At 39.9% G+C, this 22,620-nt stretch overlaps 1 protein-coding gene across 1 annotated transcript; it reads right to left on the bottom strand.

The window, feature by feature from the left end:
* Positions 1-4,304: 4,304 nt before the first annotated feature.
* Positions 4,305-22,386, bottom strand: LOC132823115 (protocadherin-10-like). Its single transcript, XM_060836655.1, is given in 3 exon segments — positions 4,305-5,904; positions 5,906-6,503; positions 20,034-22,386. Coding segments are annotated over 3 exon segments (4,551 nt in total).
* Positions 22,387-22,620: the final 234 nt, after the last annotated feature.

The following is a 22,620-nucleotide window of genomic DNA, read 5'->3' as shown; positions in this document are numbered from 1 at the left end:
CAAATTCCAAACACCAACTGCTACTGAAAGTTAAACTAAAATCCTGGTTCTTTAGGAGCTTGACCCCACCCCTTCATGCTGCTTCTATTGAAAACGATCCCAAAGCCTTAAAAGCTGTTTACTACATTCGCTGGGAACAGACTTCATGGTTTCTCAATATCAAACACTCTTCAGGAAAGAATGACAAAAATACACCCCTTAAAGCCACAGTATTGTCGCAATATTCTTGCCAAATTAGCGGGTTTTGAGAAGATTTGTAGCTCAGGTTGAGGTTCTGGAGACAGGTTTGCTCGCTGAGCTAAAAGGCTCATTTTCAGACTTGCGTCACCCTACTCGGCAATATCTTCAGTGAGCCTCCGGATGAAGCACTGGTGATGTAGCCTGATTTCTACTTGTATGTTTAGGTTTTCTTGGTTTGGTGATGTCACTTCCTGTTCTTTTTTCTGAGGGATGGTAAATGGGATCCAAGTCAATGTGTTTGTTGATGGAGTTCTGGTTGGAATGCAATGCTTCTAGGAATTCTTGTGCATGTTTCTGTTTGGCTTGTCCTCAGATGGATGTGTTGTCCCAGTGAAAGTGCTGTCGAAATGGAACTCTATCAACTCTATCAATATTGACTTGGAGCCCATTTACTATTCCCTGAGAAGAAGAACAGGCAAAAACATCACCATAGGAAATGACATCAACCACAGGAAATGCCATCACCAAACACAGGAAAGCTGAACATATAAATAAAAGTCGGCTGCACCACCAGTGCTTCATCTGGAGGCTACTTAAAGATTTTACCTAGGAAGGTATTGAAACGTCTGAAAACAAATCTTCCAGCTCAGAGAGCAAACGAACATCCATTCTTGCCAAGTGTTCTGATGAGAGCAAACTGAAGTGCTTTCAGAAGATATGTACTTCTTTCCCAGAAATGTATTTTCAATTGTGATTAAATGTGCGTTGTCAATTCGAAACCACCTTGAGCATTGAGAAATATACCCATAAACCTTTGTGCCTTCCATGCCATTCAACTGTCACTCTCGGGTCTAATTAAGTAGTATGCTCATTTTATCACTATCATTTTGAATTTTACATGCACACACATATGTACTCTTTACTAAAGGGAACCATATATACAGCTTCTGAAAATATTTGAACGCTCACAACCACAAAAGCAAACATCATCACCGCCATCTTTGACGTTATGGATCAGGTGCAAAACTACGTTCAATACAATTGTTGATTTACCTGAACTAGGCATAAATTAATTAGACTTATTTAAATATAATGACTTCAAAATCCATTAACGACAAGTTGCTCCTGTATTTGCTCTATTATTATCTTTCCTTTAAAACCCCTCAAAGGACTGCAGATGCTGGAAATCCAAATCATAAACAAAAAGAGATATTGCTGAAAACACTCAGCAGGCCTGTCAGTATCTGTGGAGAGAAATCAGAGTTAAGAAGATGGTTCTTCAGGTCTGAATAAGGGTCACTGGACCCAAAATGTTATCTGTGATTTCTCTCCTGTTGACTTTTCTCAGCAATTTCTATTTTAGTTATTATCATTCATGTTGCAAGATTATTTGGCAAGATTATTTAGCAACAAGATCAAATGTACTGGTAATGTCACTGGTCTGATAATTCGGTGCTAATTCGGCTTTCACAAAAACCTGAAATTATAAGCAAGTCTCATGATCACTATGGAATCATTAAGGGATATTTGTGAAAACAAGAAAACCCTGGTTGGTTCATTAATATCCATAAAGGTGGGAATTCTGCTCCCCTTACCTCGTCTGGCCTACATGTTAGTCCAGATTCGGAATCATGTTGCTGACTTTTAGGTGAACTCTGGACAACTAGAAATGCACAACAAATTCTGGTGTAACAAGAAATGCTCATATTCTAAGAACAGATCAAGAGATCTGTCCCATCATCTTTTTTTTTGATCATGTATTTTAAAACTTATTTTTATCCACATTAAATGCACTTTATACACGTCATAAATGTTCATGGTTGTTAAAAAGCACACAAAAAAAATGTTCTTTTTCCTTGAGTCCATTATCTACACCCGCCTCTGTTGGAAAGTGAGAAAAGTGATTGACTCAAGACTACAGTGCCTCCATGTGACTCGGAGAATTAAAGCATTGAGCCAAGAAAGGATACACGTTCAAAGTGCTGGAAAACTCTACTGACATTCCCTAAAGTTAAATACATAGGAGACGTTGACTTTGTTCCACAAACTCTAAATGGCTAAATGTGACCAACTTGGAAAGAATTCAGAGTGCATACATAACTGCGCAGGTGCAAATCACTTCCCTTCAGGCACGTTCTGTAAGTCAGATTGTAACTTTATAAGAATGAGGTCTCAGTGCGGTAGTTCTAATTAATTTGTATTGAAGTTGTTTTGAGCATTATATCACTGTAAATTAATCAAGTGGTCTGGTCTGGTAGCAAAAGCAATGTCTGATGATGTCTGACGCCATCTCAATTATCATTTCATCTTGCCACAAATTACTTGATTCTTTAATTCCAGCTCAAATCTTACCTCTAGCCTATTTTCAAATATTCACTTGAAACCTAATGATTATGCAACTTCGGTGACTCTCAAATAATTATACTTTTATTGCGCAGTGTGTATTTTTTATGACACAAGTCCTTAGCATACCCCTGGCCGTGGATTCCGCTTGAACAATTCTCTGACTGTTTCAGAATTATTTTCTGAAGTTAGGAGGTATATCATCATTGCCACAGTTCTTTACAGTTTTTGGATATCGAATTGATGATTGATCATTTATCTTGATTGCTTTTGTTGAACTGGAAACAACGAACATTACATTATGCTCATGTTGTCATGATTTAATAAACTTAAGAAAGCTTATTCTCCATCCTCATCGTGATCTGATTTATGCACGATTTGTTGGTGATTTTACATGAAACAATCAACTTACAAGCTAAGAATGATGATTGACATATTTTATGGCCAAACATTTTTTTGCTGTCATGCAGGGGTTTCAATTCTGCTCAGTCGTATTGGATATTGTTATCATGCCTCTCCTTGTGAAAAAAGAGCCAGAGAATAGGAATACCGTAGGAAAGGGATGGTTAAATTGTAACGAGTGCGCAGAAAATTTACTAGGATTCTGCCAGGACTAGTAGGCCTGAGTTAGCGGAAGCGGTTGGCCAGGACAGGAATTTATTCCTTCCAGCAGAAGAGAATGAGGGGTGACCTTATTGGGGTGTACAAGATCATAAGGGGCATAGGTAGGATTAATACAAATAGTCTTTTCCCTGGGATGGTGAATTGAAAGCTAGCGGGCTTGGGTTTAACGTGAGCAGAAATATTTTAAAAAGGTCTGAAGGACAGAATGGAATATAGATGAAATGGGCTGCCAGGGAAATTGGTTGAGGCAGGTTCAACACCAACATTTGCAAAAATACATTTGGAAAGGTACAGGGATCGGAAAGGTTTCGAGGGATATGGACCAAATGTGGGTAATTGGAACTCGCTAAGTGGGCATTATGGTCAGCATGGACCAATTGGGGCCAGAGGGCCTGTTTCTATGCTGAATTATTCTATGACTCTAATACTAAACCTTACTTCAGAGTGAAATTGCATCAAAAAGAATGGTGGGAGTTGGACAGTGATCTCACCTCTAATCCCTTTGACACCTTTTTTCATCTGTGTACATATTTTCATTTCCTGGTAACTAAATGCCAATTCACAGAAATATGATACCGATTCTCTGTTGACAAAAATGCTTCAAAACGACTGTTTTTCAAAGATTGAATAATGCAAAGTCAGTTCTATTCATTTGTGTGAAGCCCACTAAAATATGATAAACTAATCAATTTACAATTTACACCCATAAACATGCCAAAATGAATTAATTAGAATCACGTAGCTGAAATCGTGACAAACTATCCAACTGTTTTTAGGACTTGCCCATAAGAACCGTTATTCTACTTCCAAGTAAAGCAACCATACTTGTGCAGTATCCTGTATTGTCTTCTTAAGAAATGCTTACATTTAAACTTTCAAATTCGTGAAACAAAATCAGAAATTCCTGTATATTCAAATAAATTCCTATTGTTCCAACAGACATCGGGAGCTTTCAAACACCGCTGTATAATCTCTCAATGAGCAAAGATTTTTAATTTGTCCATCATGATGCCATTTTAATTTACGCAATTGAGTAAAATTACACATAGGGTAGCAAAGTGTGAACAATCCATTTAAGCATGCATGAATTTGACCTCACCTCTTTGATTACAGAGTTGCTGTAATATTCAGGCTGATTCATTAAAGTGCTTTTATTTCTAATGGACTCGTTTCTGATGCAATTCTTGGTTTGTTATTGTTTTTAGGGTTTTGAATTCTCCCTTTGCAGATTGTAATGTTGAGCCTAACTCGTAACAAAACCTCTGAGAAAGTTGATCTCTCCAAAAAGCCTCATCATAGTTCAAGGGTATCTGAAGATTTCTATTCGCCTTTTGAATATCATTCCGAGCATACCTTGTTTGAACGCAACAACAAACATCGAAGCAAGAATGATGATTATCGAAAGGATTTCTGATTTTACGAATCTTTACAGCGAGGGCAATTAAACTTGGGAAAAGACTGACAGAAATTACTCCTAATGCGATGACTAATGAAAGGCTCAGATCAGAAGTAAATCCGAGGCTTGCAGATGAGTCACTGATACTGGAAAATGCTTTGGTGTCACCATCGATCACACATAAGATGAGAGTGACTGTGGCAGAAAGTGATGGTGATCCATTATCTTTTATTGGAATCACCAAACTTTGCTCAGCGACATCTTTATTTGCAAGATGGCGAATTGTGCAAATCTCTCCTGCGTCTGGTGAAATAGCAAAGAGGTCATTCTGGCTAGTTTGAAAAATCGAATAAGAAAGGTGAGCGTTCTGAACGGCGTCAGCGTCCGTGGCGGATACTTTGGTAACCAAGTAGCCAGGTTCGGCAAACCTGGATATTGTGTCTGTTACTGTTGACCCAAACTCGGCTAATAGTTGTACGAAAGTTGGAACATTGTCATTCTGATCAAGGATAATAATATTCACTGAAACATTATTTGCGAGCGCTGGTATACCAGAGTCCATGGCCTGTGCTTGGATTTGGAGGTTTTTCAATTTCTCGTAGTCAAAAGATCTCTGGGCGAATATGACACCAGTCTCTGAGTTAATAGAGACGTAAGTGGATGCTAAAGCGTTGTGAACTTCAGTCTCCAGCATTGAGTATTTAAGTCGAGCGTTTAATCCCATATCTGAATCAAAGGCTGTGATGGAAAATATAGACGCACCAATAACGTTGGTCTCCATTACGTTTGCCGTGTAGGAAGATTGCGTGAACAGTGGCTCGTTGTCATTTACATCGGAAATCGCTACCCGAAAGGTTTTCTCGGATGTTAGAGGAGGATTTCCTGCATCCGTACATGCTATAGTGACGTTATAATTGGAGATATTTTCATGATCCAGTGAATGATAAACGAATATTCCATAATAATTCTTTAAAGAGGAATCCAAGTTAAATGCGGGCACTGCATCGGTGCCACCGTCGATAGTTTGCACGTTAATGCTAAAAGCTGCGATTTCTTCATAGTCCAGCTTCCCTTTCACTTTTATCTTGCCAGATTTGGAGTCCACGCCAAACAGTTGCTGAGCTCTACCTGAAATGTGGCTACTCAACAAGTAGGTTATGTCTCCATTGGGACCATCATCCAAGTCAGTGGCACTTAAGATAATTACCCGCGTTCTTGTGGGTGCAGTTTCCAATAAGCTGACTTGATCAGGTGACTGAGAAAACACAGGTGCATTATCGTTTGTATCCTTTACTTTGGTTGTCACGTGATCAGTGCCCGATTTCACTGGGACACCGCCGTCCTTGGCTATCAACGTTAAACTGGCTAGATTCTTTTTCTCGATCTAAGGAACTCTGCAGCACCAACGTTGACAATTTCTCCCCATCGCGTATTTCTACATCGAGAATAAAATTATTGTTCGAAAGGAGCTCATAATTTGGAACGGTGTTGGTTCCAACGTCCGGATCATGCGCGGACTCGAGTGGATAGCGCGTTCCCGGCATAGAAAGTTCTGAGATTTCAAGGCGGAGCTGTCTTTTTGGGAAATCGGGAACATTGTCATTTACATCGCGAATCTCCACTGCAACCTGGCACAGAGTTAAGGGGTTTTAGAGCAAACCGTCCAAGGTTAGCACGCAATTCAAACTCGAGCCACAAATCTCTTCTCTGTCAATTATTTTCTTCACAAATAAAATGCCAGTATCTAAATTTATGTCCCTATATTGCATTCTTGACCCGGGTACAATCTGGAAATTACGAGCTGAGAGCTGCTTTATATCTAAACCCAAATCCTCAGCGATATTCCCAACAAAGCTACCCAGTTGGAGCTCCTCTGGAATCGTGTAAAGAATCTGCACAAACGCCAAATTCCAGGAGGAGAAGACACTTACAAAAATTTAAAATTTCGTAGCCAATACGTCTCATTTTACGTCTCATTTCTAGCGTTAAAAATTTCCCTTCTGTAGAATCGTGCATGCAGCATCTATTCTCGTCTTCATTGTTATATCAAATTATTCGAAATTTGACACAATTGTGATTTCGCAAGTGCTAACGTTTTACCTGTCGCCTGGGCAATTTTATTTAATCCTCATATGTTCGCCTGAAGTCGTGGATTCGTGAACAAACGCTGCCGAGCTGCTCGCTATCCAATTTCTACCCTGCCTCTTTTCAGAAGGTAGTGTCTGGGTAGTGAACGAACTGTTCGGATCTCCAGTCTCATTTCAGCCACTGATTAGTTAAAGCAGTCGCATACAAATTCGTCCAATCAAATACTGTTGATTTCTTAAAGCAGGAAGACCGGAAATCAGGGTTGATAGTTACATTTATTGTTGCACAATTAACATTTGCAAGTTAGATTTTCATTCAAAATTGCCGACTTCTGTGCTATGCTGAAAATATCTTTCGAACGGAATTACAAAGAATGATTCACGATATAGGATTCTGGATTATGCCATGGAAGAAATTACATATTAAGAGACATATGGAATCTGCATTGGTCTGATTAACATGATTCAATTTATAATCCAAGCCTAATTATTTTGTGCTGGTTTCTCGTCACGAAAACCTCTTCCATGAGAACTATACACTTGTACTATATTCAGATAGCCATAATCCTCTGTTATTCTTCCAGTGCTTTATCTTTCATCTTATTGATGATTTTTTGTCTTGTAATAAATGTTATTCATTTTCTCACATGCCCATAAATCTCTGAAAACGTTTGCTCTTTCTTCAGATCTTGTGCAAATATTACCCATGTTGGCAAAAGTCTACATTAGAGTGGTGCTGGAAAAGCACAGCCGGTCAGACAGCATCCCAGGAGCAGGAAAATTGACATTCGGGCAAAAGCCCGTCATCGGGACTGAACCATGCTGCCCTAGCACGACATCTTTCCTATAGATTTAAAATTAAGTTTATTTTTGTCAATTTCATCGATACCATTCAAAATTGTAAAAACACGCATAAATAAAGCCTGTACGCGGTTTTCTGAGGTGAATTATACACAAAGTTGATTACGTTCTCTGAAAAAAAGCTCAAGCCTTCAGACACAGCATTCAGGGACGAACGCGGAAAAATACTTTTGATGAGCACCACAGGTCAGACTCCAGAACTATTGAAAATGGATGAAAATGAAAACCTTTCTTTTGCAGAAAAAAAGAAACACGCTGAACTCCCTCATCACTGAGTCAACACGTGTGGAGCTGAAAAAGCACAGCAGGTCAGAAAGCATCCAAGGAGCAGGAGAATCTACGTTTCGGGTAGAAGCCCTTCGTCGGTAATGTGAAATGATATAGGACAGGGATATTTATAGATTTTCCTTCAGTTAGTCTTTGCCTAGATTCCTATAAATAACATGTAGATGCGGCAGGATTGCAGAGCTTAGATCTAATCAATGAATTGTGGGATTGCTTCTGAAAAGAAAATGTTTAAAGTTAGGCCCATAAACAACAGCCCATTTCTAATAAGTGGCATCTTGCCAGATCCAGTAGGAAATGCTAGTGGACAAACAAAATAACTAAAAGAGGTGGGAACTCAGGAATTAACTTTTATCTCAGCCATTGGAGAGTCCAGTGAATCATTACTTAATAAAATGCCAAATCATTTGCATTACCTTCATTGGGCAATGCTGAGTGGATGATTTATTGCAGAGTTCCACTGAGGTCCCCACCATTGCAATGATCAGTGTTTGACAAAACGTATTCAGTCCAAGTAAAATCAACAGACGGCTGAAGACACTAAAACTTTTTGACAGTATTCCAGAAATAGTGTAGAAGACTTGTACTGGAGAAGTAGGTGCATTCTGGAAAAGCTACTCCAGTTTAGCTACAAAATTATCATCCAACCATGTGAAAAACAAATCAGTGATATCCTATTGACAAAAGAAAGGATGAATCCATCTCAGCTAATTTTGGGTCTACCTCGAAGATCAGCAACACTATGGAAAGTATTATCAATGATGCCACCAAGCAGCATTGGCAGAAGAACAACCAACTCACTGAGCAAAGTTTGGGTTTTACAAGGGCCGCTTAATTTCTGATCTAATTTGAGTCCATTTTAAGGGTTAAAAAAAAGGAGCTGAACTGCAAGTGTGAGGTGCACATGGCTACCCTCGATCTCATGGCTGCATTTGAGTAACGAAGCCATCAAGAAGCAAACAATTACACAATTCCTACAGTGTGGAAGCAGGCCATTCAGCTCACTGGGTCCACATTGACCCTCTGAAGAGCATCCCACCCAGATCCAACCCCAACCCTACCTCTGTAACCCTGCATATCCATAGCCAATCCACCTAAACTACACATCCTTTGGACTTGGGTTTTAAGGTGTCTGCTTGAAATGGAGATTTTGATGTGCATAATTGTTTCGCTCACGAAGATAAGCACTTCAGTAACATCTAAAACAGTGTTTAAGAACATGCCAACACGGGGATTTGACTGTTCAAGGTTGCTTATCTCACTGATTTATGCGGTTTAGTAACATCTGAAGTAGATTTGAAGAAGTTTACTGGAAAAAGAGATTTTGATGTGCAACATTCCTTGTCTCACCAAGTTGTGTACTTTAGGAGTATCTAAAATTGATGAGGTTTGCTTGAAATGACGATATTGCTGCTCAAACTTACGTATCTCTCCAAGATATACACATTAAGAACATCTACAGCAGATTATAAGAAGGTTGAAAGAACTAGAGATTTGATGCACAATGTTGCTTGCCTCACCAAGTTATGCAGTTCAGTAGCATCAACAACAGATTTTAAGAACCTTTCCTTAAATTGAGATTTTTAAAGTGTCAAGTTGCTTTTTTCAATAAGTTATGCAGTTTTGAGAATTGATAAACAACTATCCACCGTTTGGAGGCAGATCTTGCACATAGAATTGTATTAGGTTATGAAGAAAGGCTGGGTAGGGTTGTGTAGTCTTCAGTAAAGCAGAGAGCACTAAGGAATGATCTGATTGAAGTGTACAAGACGATGAGTGGCATGGACAGAATGGATAAGGAGCAGTTGTTCCCCTTGGTTAAAACGTGAGTCATAAGTGGACACAGGGTCAATGTGGAGTGTAGGAGATTCTATGACTCGAAGATGGCTGTGTTTGATGGAGTTCTGCCATCTGAATTCCTGGTCATCGCTGCCTGAGTCCCTTAAGATCATGTCCAAAGCCTATCCATCTTCAACGAGTCATGAGTGACCCTGTGTCCATCATAACATGCAAAATGATAATATTTGCTCATGAAAGCCATTTTGGATTCCTCAGATACTGAACAATTGGCGGATCCACACTAAGCAAATGAGAATAATATCTGGGCTTGAACTCAAAACAGGCAACTAGCATTCAAATGCTCAGCAATCACCATCACTGACAAGGAGCTCCTCGATTTTCAATGGCATTGCTGAAAAAACTGAACTCGAACACTCTGAATCACAATGACGTGAAGAGCAGCTCAGAGACTAGGAATGTTATAGTAATTGTCTCATCCCTATTGCCCAGTGCCCATTTACATCTTACGAGACACAAATCAGAAGTGTGATTGAAAACTTCCCACTTACCAGGTTAAATGCAACCCAGGAACACTTGGAGCATGCTTATTTAGCACCCTATCCACCCTTCACCTTCTTCACCACTAGCTCACAGGTAGCCACGTGCAACATGGGATACACAGTAGCAACTTGACAAACCTCTTTGAACAGTATCTTGTAAGCCCATTACCACTGACATGAGAGACGGCAAATACATTGTGACAATATCATCTACAAATTCCTGTTCAAGTCAATCACAATCTTGACTCGGAGCCATTTTGCCGTTTCATCATTATCATTGCGTCAAAACCTTGGAGTTTGCTTCGTAAATAAACCACAGCATTCATAAACACCTGGAAACGCGTCAATAATGAAGCTTAATTAGAACAATAAATTATGTATGAGAATAAATAATGGCCTAGCCAGCGGCACCCACATTCAATGAATGAATAAACCAAAATCGGCTAACATTAATCTATGTAATGACATATTTTGTTGCAACACAGAAGCACAAGATTGTTATTGTACAGAAAGAGATTAGTCCCATTGTATCTGCACCGGTTCTATTAATTAGTGTCAACCACCTGTTAAATTTCCGATATCCATGTGGATTATTTCTATCCCAGTAATGATACAATGCCCTGTTGCATGCTTCAAATGAATCTGGCCCATAGCATTTCCAGGTATTGCACGCTATGTTATAACCATTCACAGTGTGAAAAGTTTCCTTTCTCACATCATTCTTGCTTCGTTTGCGCATCACTTCTATTCTATGCCATCTTATTCTTATTCTTTCTCAGACGGGTTTTTTTTTAAACAACCTGTTCAGATACGACTATCTTTGCGCAGATATTTCCAAGTCTCCAGATATGTTACTACATAATTCTAAAGCAGTTGGGGTTTGAACCAGGCTCTCTTGATCCAGAGGTAGGGACCAGGATAGTCCCAGTTGAATTAATATTTTTTTCAGTTGCTGAGGCTTGCTCAGTTTTTAAAATAAAATCACACATTTTTTCTGGCTTTTCCTACCCAAATTGACAATGGATTGTCAGCCACATTATATCTACTTGCTCCATTAAAACATTTGAAAACCAATTGAAAGTTCTTACTCAGAAATTACATACTTTTCACTGTCGTGTTACTTCGCTGCACAACAATAAGTTTGTGAGAATATACACGAGCAATATGCATACATTATTGACAAAAATTGAGAAAATCAGTTATTCAAAGATACCCATCCAGAAGTTGCCAAGAGGTTTCATCATACTCTCCAAACTGAAATGCAGAGGAACAGCTGCTTTCGTTTGATCCACTGTAAATATTTAACATCTAATGAGGAGTATCCTACGGCCACTGTGAAACATGTGGTTGATGTCAAGTTGACAAAATGTCAATATGGCAGTTGCACCTAGATCTTATCAGGACCTGATAGATAGTCAACCCAGTACCACTTTTCCAAAGTTTTCAATTTTCTTGAATTTCTTCTAAATTTTGTTTTATGTTTTTGGACTATTTCAGGGATGTGACTTGTAATCCTACAGCAAAGAGTGATGTAACACAGTAATAATTTCATCTGTCATTTATTTATTATTATCAATTCCATTGCACAACATTCCATTGTTGGAATGTTCACCTTGTTATCTGTTTTATTTTTCAGCTTTTAGTACATGCTTCTATGTTGGTTTTCACTCATTTACTAATATTTGTATCCTGATTACAATGTTAGTCATTCTTTGCCTTTCTTCCATAAACTCTAATCTTCTGACCTGCTCCCATCATTCCACAATTATATTCTTTTCCCTTAAGGTAAACATTATTTTTAACCTTTCCTGTCAATCATGCATTTTCATAAGATGGTGTTTCCATTCCTTGGAGTTGGTGTTTCTGCTGGAAAATTCGATGCATTTTGGAAATAAAACTTTAAATGTCTGGTAGCAATTTGACCTGTCCCTTATCCTTATTCGCCAGTTCTCTTCTATGTCTGCCATTATTCTCTCACATTGTCCTTAAATAAAATTCAAAAAAAGCCTTGCACTCACAACTCTTTTCTGAAATGGAATAGAACATGCAAACATTTTATAACAATTGCTACTGAGGATATTCTCATTGGAGGTTATTTTCAAATTTTATATCGTTGCACAATGCCCAGTATAACATATGTTGATATCGGTTTTGTCCCAAAATTTGTTAGAACATAGTACAGTACAGTACAGAACAGGCCCTTCAGCCCACGATGTTGTTCCGATCACTGATTCTCATGTATGCACCCTCAATTTTCTGTGAACATTAGCATGTCCAGTAGTCTCTTAAATGTTCCCAATGACCTTGCTTCCACAATTGCTGCTGGCAACGCATTCCCCTCTATACTTTTCTCCAACCAGCTTAAAACTATGACCTCTCGTGTTAGTCATTTCTGCCCTGGGAAATAGTCTCTGGCTATCAACTCTATCTATGCCTCTCATTATCTTGTATAGAACAATGAAAAAAGTTCGAGCTCAGTCAACCTCTCCTCATAAGATAAGCCCTCCAGTCCATGCAGCATCCTGGTAAACCTCCTTTGAACCCTCTCCAAAATATCCACATCTTTCCTATAATAGGGTGACCAGAACTGGACGCAGTATTCCAGGTGCAGTCTAACCAAAGTTTTAAAGAGCTGCAACAAGGTCTCATGACTCTTAAACTCAATCCCCCTGTTAATGACATCCAAAACACCACATGCTTTCTTAACAACCCTGTCCACTTGGGTGGCCATTTTAAGGGATCTATGTACCTGCACCCCAAGATCCCTCTGTTCCTCCACACTGCCAAGAATCTTACCCTTAATCCTGTACTCAGCTTTCAAATTCGACCTTCCAAAATGCATCACCTCGCATTTATCCAGGTTGAACTCCATCTGTCACCTCTCAGCCCATCTCTGCATCCTGTTAATGTCCCGCTGCAGCCTACAACAGCCCTCTCTACTGTCAACGACACCTCCAACCCTTGTGTCGTCTGCAAACTGCTGACCCATCCTTCAATCCCCTCGTCCAAGTCATTAATAAAAATTACAAACAGTAAAGGCCCAAGGACAGAGACCTGAGGAACACCACTCACCACAGACGTCCGGCAGAATATTTTCCTTCTACTACCACTCACTGTCTTCTGTTGCCAGCCAATTCTGTATCCAGATAGCTAAGTTCCCCTGCATCCCATTCCTCCTGACCTTCTGAATGAGCCTACCACGGGGAACCTTATCAAATGTCTTGCTGAAGTCCATATACACCACATCCACAGCTCAACCCTCATCAACCTTTCTAGTCACATCCTCAAAGAACTCGATAGGGTTTGTGAGGCATGACATGCCCCTCACAAAGCCGTGTTGACTGCATTTAATCAAGCCATGCTCTTCCAGATGGTCATAAATCCTATCCCTCAGAATCCTTTCTAACACCTTGCAGACGACAGACGTGAGACTGACTGGTGTGTAATTGCCGGGGATTTCCCTATTTCCTTTCTTGAAGAGAGGAATTACATTTGCCTCTCTCCAGTACTCAGGTATGACTCCAGTGGAGAGTAAGGATGCAAAGATCTTTGCAAGTGGTGATGCAATTGCATTTCTCCTTTCCCACAGCAGCCGAGGACAAATCTGGTCCTGGCCTGGTGACCTGTCAATCTTAATGTTTGACAAAATTTTCAGCACATCAGCTTCCTCTATCTCTGTCCATCCCACCATGCACAACTGCTCTTCAAAGGTTTCATTCACTACAAATTTAGTTTCTTTCGGAAAGACAGAAGCATAAAACTCATTTAGGGTTTCCCCTACCTCCTCAGACTCCACACACGAATTCCCTATGCTATCCCCGATCGGCCCTACTCTTTCTTTGACAATTCTCTTATTCCTCACATAAGTGTAAAATGCCTTAGTGGTCTCCCTAATCCGTTATGCCAAGCCTTTCGCGTGACCGCCTCCTGGCTCTCCTCAGACCATTTTTGACCTCCTTCCTCACCTGCCTGTAATCCTGTAGAGCTGAGTTTGACCCGAGCTTCCTCCACCTTACGTAAGCTACCTTTTTCCTCTTGACGAGAAGCTCCACTGCTCTCGTCATCCAAGGTTCCTTTATTTTACCCCTTCTTGCCTGTCTCAGAGGGACATATTTATTCATCACTTGCAACAACTGTCCCTTAAGCAGTCTCCACATGTCTATAATGCCGTTACCATGGAACAATTGCTCCCAATCCATGCTTCTTAACTCATGTCTAATCTCATCATAGTTTCCTCTTCCCCAATTAAATATCCTCCCATTTTGCCTAATCCTCTCCTTCTCCATAGTTATGTAGAATGTGAGGCAGTTGTGGTCACTGTCACCAAAATGCTCTCCCACCACAAGATCTGATACCTGCCCCGACTTGTTTCCGAGCACCAAGTCTAGAATGGCCTCGGCCTGTCATCGTACTGAGTTAGGAAACCCTCCTGAACACACCTTACAAAAACAGCTCCATTCAAATCTTCTGCTTGAAGGAAGTTCCAATCAGTATTCAGAAAGTTACTCACCCATTTCAACAACCTACTACGTCCACACTTTTCCAAAATCTGCCGACCTATGCTTTCTTCCATCTCCCCGCTGCTACTGGGTGGCCTGTTGTAATCCCTTAACGAGGTGACTGCTCCCTTGCTGTTCCTAATTTCCACTCATACTGACTCGGTAGGCAGATCTTCCTCGACAATGGAAGCTTCTGTAGCTGTGATACCCTCTCTGATTAGTAGTGCTACACCCCCTCCTCTTTCCCCCCTCCCTATTCCTTTTAAATGCTCTAAACCCTGGAACATCCAGCAACCATTCCTGCCCCTGAGAAACCCATGTCTCTGTTATGGCCACAACATCATAGCATCAGGTACTGATCCATGCTCTAAGGTCATCACTTTTTCCCCTGATACTCCTTGCGCTAAAGCAAACACACTTTACAAGGAAATACTTTGAGGACACATGGATTCATAAAATACCTACAGTGTGGAAGCAGGCCATTTGGTCAATGGAATCCATACCAACCGTCTAAAAAAGCATAGCATCCAGACTCACCCCACCTCTGTAACATGCATTTCCCATAGCCACTCCACAGCTTACACATCTCTGGACACTATGGGACAAGTTTGAAAACGCCAATCCATGTAACCTGCACATCGTTGGGCTGTCGAAGCAAATTGAAGCAGCCAGAGGAAATCCATACAGACATGGGTAGAATGTGAAAACTCTGCACAGACAGTTGCCCAAAGGTGGAATTGAATGTGGGTCCCTGGTGCTGTGAGCCAGCAGTGTTAATCTCTGAGCCACCATACTGCCCCCATAAAGTTTCTATCCAGGACAGAACTGGGGACTTTACGTGTGTGAGGAAAATACGATAACTGCCACATTGTGGATACTGTACTTTCTATGGATTTGATATCTAGGTTATCTCTGCACATTTGAGCTTTCCAGTGTAGAAGGAAGTGAAAAAAATAGTTACTTTGAAAACTGTGTGAAACCTCCCATGATTTCTTTTCTGATACTGATCACTGCTCCCACATCTGTTTTCTCGCTTTTTTAAAAAAAAAATCTCATCTCTGCCAAATCAGCTTTCCATCCAAATTTCTTGAACGTGGGTCAATAATCTGTATTGACTACCATATTTAATAAACAAGCGAAGACCCACTATTGCCTAAATTTATTGTCCTCTCAGATGTCATATAACCTTCGATGACATTTTCCAACTCTACCTCTGGAAGGGAACACAAATACAGAAATTGCTGGAAAACTCAGCAGGTCTGGCAGCATTTGTGGAGAGAAATCAGTGTTAAAATTTTGGCTCCATTGACCTTTCCTCAGAAATTAATTTCATCTGCTATTTTATTATTAGCTATTGTTAAATACTTGTTCTCAGTCTCTTGAGAACCAGCATCTATTTGACAGACTGTATTCAATTTAAAGACCATTTGAATTTCTATGTATCATCCTCTCATAGTCATTCTTTACAATCTAATGAACTTTCCTAATCATTTACTGACGCTCATTAAATTAAAGCTAATCATCCGACTTTTGTGCAGCTTTTTCTTAATGTTGATGCTTCATCCACTTTCTTTGTTTGATAAGGGACGGTTGGTCATCCCTTTAGATTTTTTCTCTTTTAAGTAACAGTGCATTTTATTCTGCATTTTCTAAAATATCCACTTGATTGTCTGTCACTAACCCTTTATTGATCAGTCTCCAAACCAAGTAAGCCAGCCACTTCAGCTTCCTTATAGACTTTCTTGTTGAAGCGCAAAATTATTGTTTAGACCCAAAGTTCTCCTCAATTGGATACAATATGTTATCATATTGTATTTGCTGCTGTATAGTCAGGCATAACCCTGAACACATTAATCAAACTGTCACATTATATCACACCAAGTCAAACACAACCTACTCTGGACTATTCCACAACATACTACTCAAAGAAACTATCAGAAAACATTCTGTGAACTGCTCCTCCTGTCTATGACTGCTAATTTGATTATTGTCCATGATGCATTGATTAAATTATTCCTTGATTAATTATATTACTTTATGACAACCGCCAAATATTTCTTCTCATCTGTTTGTATGCATGTAAGAATATATAATGATTTTCACTTCATTTGTATTGACGCTAATTAATTCCATGTGACTTAAAAATAGACCGGTCCTACTTACCAAGTGTCCATAGAAAATCCAATTTAAAAATATTTAAATGTTTAACGTGGTTAAATGTCTCAGATAATTGTATTGTAATTTAAGGTGCAAAACTGCTTTCAGATGACCAGCATCCTTGTCTGTCACTTGAACCATGCATTGAATAAATTCGAACTGATTTCTAAATTTGGACAGAAGATGGCCAGTAGGTAGTATTACCAGTATTTTTTTTATTTCTTGAATATTAAAACTGATTTTCTGCTCTGTGCCTTAATTGTTGCATTTAGCAATGTCTGAATAATAGAAATTTGTCAATTCTGGTGTTATGGTGATCTAAACAAATCTGCAAATTCCAAATCCAATTACCTATCTTGATTTTAGATGTACAAGTTAGGAAACAAATTGCATGTCGAGGAGGGAAGGATGAGTAAATGCATGGACTTAAATTCTACCCAAACCAATTGAACGAATTTGCCATTCTCTGATTTTGCAGGTAACAGATTCCTACCTAATAGAACATAAAATGTTACAGCGCAGTTCAGCCCTTTAGCCCTTGATGTTGTCTGACCTGTTAAAATAATCTGATGTGCATTTAACCTACACCATTCCATCATTATCCATAGGTGTGCCCAATGCTCATTTCAATGCCCTTAATGTCGGCGAGTCTACTACTGTTGCAGGCAAGCTGTTCAACACCACTAAAACTCTAATTGAAGAAACTACCCCTAATTTCTGTCGTAAATCTATCACCCCTCAATTTAAAGCTATGTTCCCTCACGTTAGCCTTCACCAGCCGAGAAAAAGGCTCCCATTGTCCACCCTATCTAACCCTCTGATTATCTTATACGTCTTGATTAAGTCACCTCTTAACCGTCTTCTCATCAATGGAAACAGCCGCAGTTCCCTCAGTCTTGCCTCGTAAAACCTTCCTTCCATAGGAGGCAATATCCCAGTAAATCTCCTCTGAATCCTTTCCAAAGCTTCCACATCCTTCCTAAAATGCGATGTACAGAACTGCATGCAATACCCTAGGTGCAGCCTTAACAACGCCTTGTACAACTGAAGCATGGACTCTTGGCCATAAACCCAAGCCCCCACCAATAAATGCCAATACACCATGTCCCTTCTTAACAATCCTATCAACCTGGGTGACAACTTTCAGGGATTTATGCACCAACTTTCAGAGATCTTGGTGTATCTACACCGCCAAGAATTTTACCATTAGCCCACTACTTGCATTCCTGTTTTTTCTTATGAAGTGAACTACCTCACCTTTGCGCATTAAACTCCAATTGCCACTTGTCAGCCCAGCTCTGTATTTTATTATGCCCCTCTGTAACCCACAGCATCCTTCAGCACTATCCATAACTCTGCCTGCATTATTGTCATCTGCAAAATTACGAATGAATCCTTGTATGCTCACACCCAGACCATTTATAAAAATGACAAATGGTGGCCCCGAAACAAATCCTTGCGGCATACCATGGTAACTGAGCTCCAGGATGAAAAATTCCCATCAACCACCACCCTCTGTTTTCTTTCATCTAGCCAATTTCTGGTCCGAGCTGCTAAATCACCTTCAGTCCTGAAACTCCCTATTTTGTGCAAATGCCTACTGTGTGGAACCTTATCCAACGCCTTTCTGTAGTCCATATACACCACACCAACCACTTTACCTTTATCCATCTGTCTTTTCACCTTCTCGAAGAACACAACAAGGTTAGTGAGGCGCAACCTACCCTTCACAAAACCATGTTGAGTATCCTTAATCAAATTATCCTTTCCAGATGATTACAAAGCCTATCTCTTATAAACTTTCCCAACATCTTACTCACAACTGACGTAAGACTCATTGGCCTATAATTACCAGCGATGTCCCGACTCCCCTTCTTAAACAAGGGAACAACATTTGCTATCCTCCATTTCCTGGCACTACTCCTGTTGACAATGAGGACATAAAGATCGAAGCCAAAGATTCTGCAATCTCCCCCGTGGCTTTAGACTTCTTTAGACCTCAAATATATGTAAAGGAATGAACAGATGTGGATAATGGTTCCATCTGCAGTTTTGTCAAATACAGAAATGTTTTAACATATTAAAACATGCAAGCAGAAAGCTATTCACTGCGTATGTCTTCGAAGATTTGCGGTTCTAATTCCCTATCTGACATGAAAAGAGATGAAGAATGTGGTGTTTTAAAATAATGGATTGAAAGAAGTGTGCCTTTCTGCAGCATCTCTGTGAAGTGTTGATATTATGTAAGCAGAACTAATGTGCTGAGATCATGACAACTGAGAACTCACCAAGCAACTTAACGTGTGTCTAGAACAAACATTAAACTTGACATTTAAAAAGTAGAAAATAGTCACAAGCGAATGTGCAAAATATTACAATCGAGAATTTCATAGAATTGACGTAAGATGCTGACAGGTATTAGAAATTGTGGAGAAAAGTGAAACAATTCACTTAAAGTAACACATTAAAGACTTTTATTCTAGAATTCTTCCAAATAATTAGTATAGCGTTTGGGAGCTCGTGTTGTGGCTTTACATGACATTGGCTAGGCCAGTTTTGGAGTATTGTGTGCATTTCTGGTCCCTGTCCTACAGGAAAGATGTCATGAAACTTTAAAGTGGTCAGAAAAGATTTACAAGGATGTTGCTCTGGTTGGAGGGTTTGAGGTAAAGCGAGGGGCTGAATAGACTTGGGCTCTTTTCCTGCAGCATTAGAGGCTGAGGGATGACCTTGTAGAGGTTCATAAAATCTTGAGGGGCATGGATAGAATAAATAAACAAGGGCTTGGGGGAGTCCATAACTAGAGGTCATAGTTTAGGGTCAGGGGGGAAAAATTTAAAAAGGACCTAAGGGTCAACTTTTTAAGCATAGGGTGTTAAGTGTATGGAATTGGCAGCCAGAGGAAGTGGTGGAGGCTCGTACAATTACAACATGTAAAAGCTTCTGGATGGGTACATGAACAGAAAACGTTTGGAGGGATAATTGCCACGTGCTGGCAAATGGGATTAAATTAATTTAGGATATCTGGTCAGCATGGACAAATAGGGCCAAAAGGTTTGATTCTGTGCTGCACATCATTGACTCTGTAATTATATATATGCGCTACAATTAAATCTGAAAAGTATATTATTTTCTTAAAAACATCTCACCTCGCTACTTACAATGTTGTTGCATTTTTGCGAGTTAATAATTTCCAAGCTTTTCTTTCTGTTAGACTGATTCAGACTAAAATTATAGTCTGTAGATGACCTGAATGTGTTCGAAGTTATGAAGTCTGTCTTCATTGATTGTAATGTTGAACATGACTCGTAGCGGAAACGTTGAGAAAGCGGGTCACCTCCAAATACTTCAACATAGTTCGAGGGTATTTGTAGGTTTCTACTTGCCTTTTGAATTCCATTCAGAGAATTCCTCGTGTCAACGCAGCAACAGACGCCAAGGGACCAGTATTGATCACCTAAAGCTTCCCTGCTTTTATGAACTTTAATAGCAAGAACAATCAAAATAATCAGAAAAACAAGAGAAATTGTTCCTAAGGATATTACCAAGGTAAAGGTCAGATCGGGAGTGGAAGCTGGACCTTCAGACGAGCTGTTGACGCTGGAAAATGTGTCTTTATCTTTTCCCACCATAGATAAGATGATTGTCACTGTGGCAGAAAGTGGTGGCATTCCAGCGTCTTTTACCACAATCACTAATCGTTGTTTGGAAGCATCTGTATTCACAATACTACGGGCAGTCCAAATTTCCCCAGTATTTGATGAAATAGTAAAAAGATTATGTTGGGTAGCCTGAAAAATTGAATAAGAAAGACGAGCATTCTGACCGGCATCAGCATCTGTTGCTGATACCTTCGCAACCAGGTATCCTGGCTCTGCAAACCTAGGTATTGTCTCTACTGCTGTCGAACCAAACTCAGTTAGTGGATGAACGATGACGGGAGCATTGTCATTCTGATCTAGGATAATAACATTCACTGAAACATTACTGGTTAGCGGTGGAGATCCAGAATCCCTGACCTGAACTTGCATCTGAAAGTTTTTCATTTGCTCGTAGTCAAAAGGTTTCTGAGCAAATATGACACCAGTGTCCGAGCTAATAGAAACATAAGTGGATACCGAATCGTTCTGAACTCGAGTTTCTGGGATAGAATACTTCAGGCGAGCATTGTCAGCTACATCTGGATCAAAGGCTGTCAATGAGAATATGGAGCTTCCAACAACGTTATTCTCCATAACATTTGCAGTATAAAAACGCTGTGAGAACCGTGGCACATTGTCATTTATATCTGAAACCTCCACTTGAATGGTTTTCGTCGTTGTAAGAGGAGGGTTTCCTGCATCCGTGCAGCTTAATGTAATGTCATAATTGGAAATATTTTCCCGATCCAGTAGATCCTCAACAAGGAGTCGATAATAGTTTTTCAAGGATGAATCTAATTTAAATGGCAATCTATCTGAAATTTGACATTGTACGTGTCCACTTTGTCCTGAATCTTTATCTGCTGCATTGAACAGAGCGACCACAGTCCCAACCGGAACGTCTTCTGAAACTGTACTGGACAAAGACACCAATGTCACTTCAGGGGGGTTATCATTCACATCAATAATAGTTACAAGCACGTCACAGTGAGCAGGCACTCCATCATATCCCTTGTCCATTGCTTGAACGTTAATTTCAAAGGCTTTGTTTTCTTCATAATCCAACTTTCCTTTCACTCTGATTTCGCCAGTTTTTGAATCCACCTCAAAAATTTCCCGAACGATGTCAGAGTTATGGCTACTGAGCGAGTATATTATCTCTCCATTTTTGCCAAAGTCCAAGTCAGTGGCGTTTAATCTGATTATCCGAGTTCCCACCGTTGCTGCTTCCAAGACATTGACTCTATAAACTGACTGTGGGAAAACAGGCGCGTTGTCGTTCGCATCTTTGACTATTATTGCAACTTGAACAGTACCTGACCTTATGGGAATCCCGCCGTCTTTGGCTATGACATTTAACCTGTGCATCGGCACTGTTTCTCTATCTAACGGTCTCCGTAACACTAATACGGGTAGCTTTCTTTCCCCGCCGTGCATTTGTATATCGAGAGTAAAGTAATCGTTCGGAAGCAGCTGGTATGTTTGTATGGAGTTATTTCCAATGTCCGGATCATGAGCGGACTCGAGGCGGAAACGAGCTCCAGTTGCAGCAGCCTCTGAGATTTCGAGGCGGAACTGGCTTTTTGGAAAACTGGGAGCATTGTCATTTACATCGAGAATTTCAACTGCAACCTGATACAAATTCAAGGGATGTTCAAGCACAGCATCCACGGATAATACACAAGTGAGGCTCGATGCACAAAGGTTTTCGCGATCAATTCTTTCCTTCACAAACAAATCTCCATTTTTTAAATTCACGTCCACATACAGCTTCCTAGACCCGGGTGAAATCCGCAAACTGCGAGACGAGAGCTGCTCTAAATCTAAACCCAAATCGGCTGCGATATTTCCAACAAATGCGCCTATCTGCAGTTCTTCAGGAATCGAATAACGAATCTGCCCCAAAACGAGACTCCACGATAATACGCAGCATACTATGTCGCATTTTAGCAAACAACATATTTTAAGTCTCATTTCCAGTCAGTGCATTGCAATTTTTCAGTGCTTGGACGCCCGGAAAATATTCAATTAAACTATATTTGGATAATTTTGAACGATTAAAACCGTTACCTACTATACACAAACGGCATGTTCATTTTGCGAATTGCTTGAATTATCTCATTCCAATCTTCTAGTTTCACTTAAAATTGCTAGTGGATTTGTGCACAAATCATTCCGAGCTGCCCGCTATCCAATTCTGCTCTGATC

This window comes from Hemiscyllium ocellatum, chromosome 16 (genome assembly GCF_020745735.1).
Source record: "Hemiscyllium ocellatum isolate sHemOce1 chromosome 16, sHemOce1.pat.X.cur, whole genome shotgun sequence".
In the NCBI taxonomy this organism is placed as follows: Eukaryota; Metazoa; Chordata; class Chondrichthyes; order Orectolobiformes; family Hemiscylliidae; genus Hemiscyllium; species Hemiscyllium ocellatum.
Note: the sequence above shows the minus strand (reverse complement) of the source record. Positions and strands in the feature narration are given on the sequence as shown.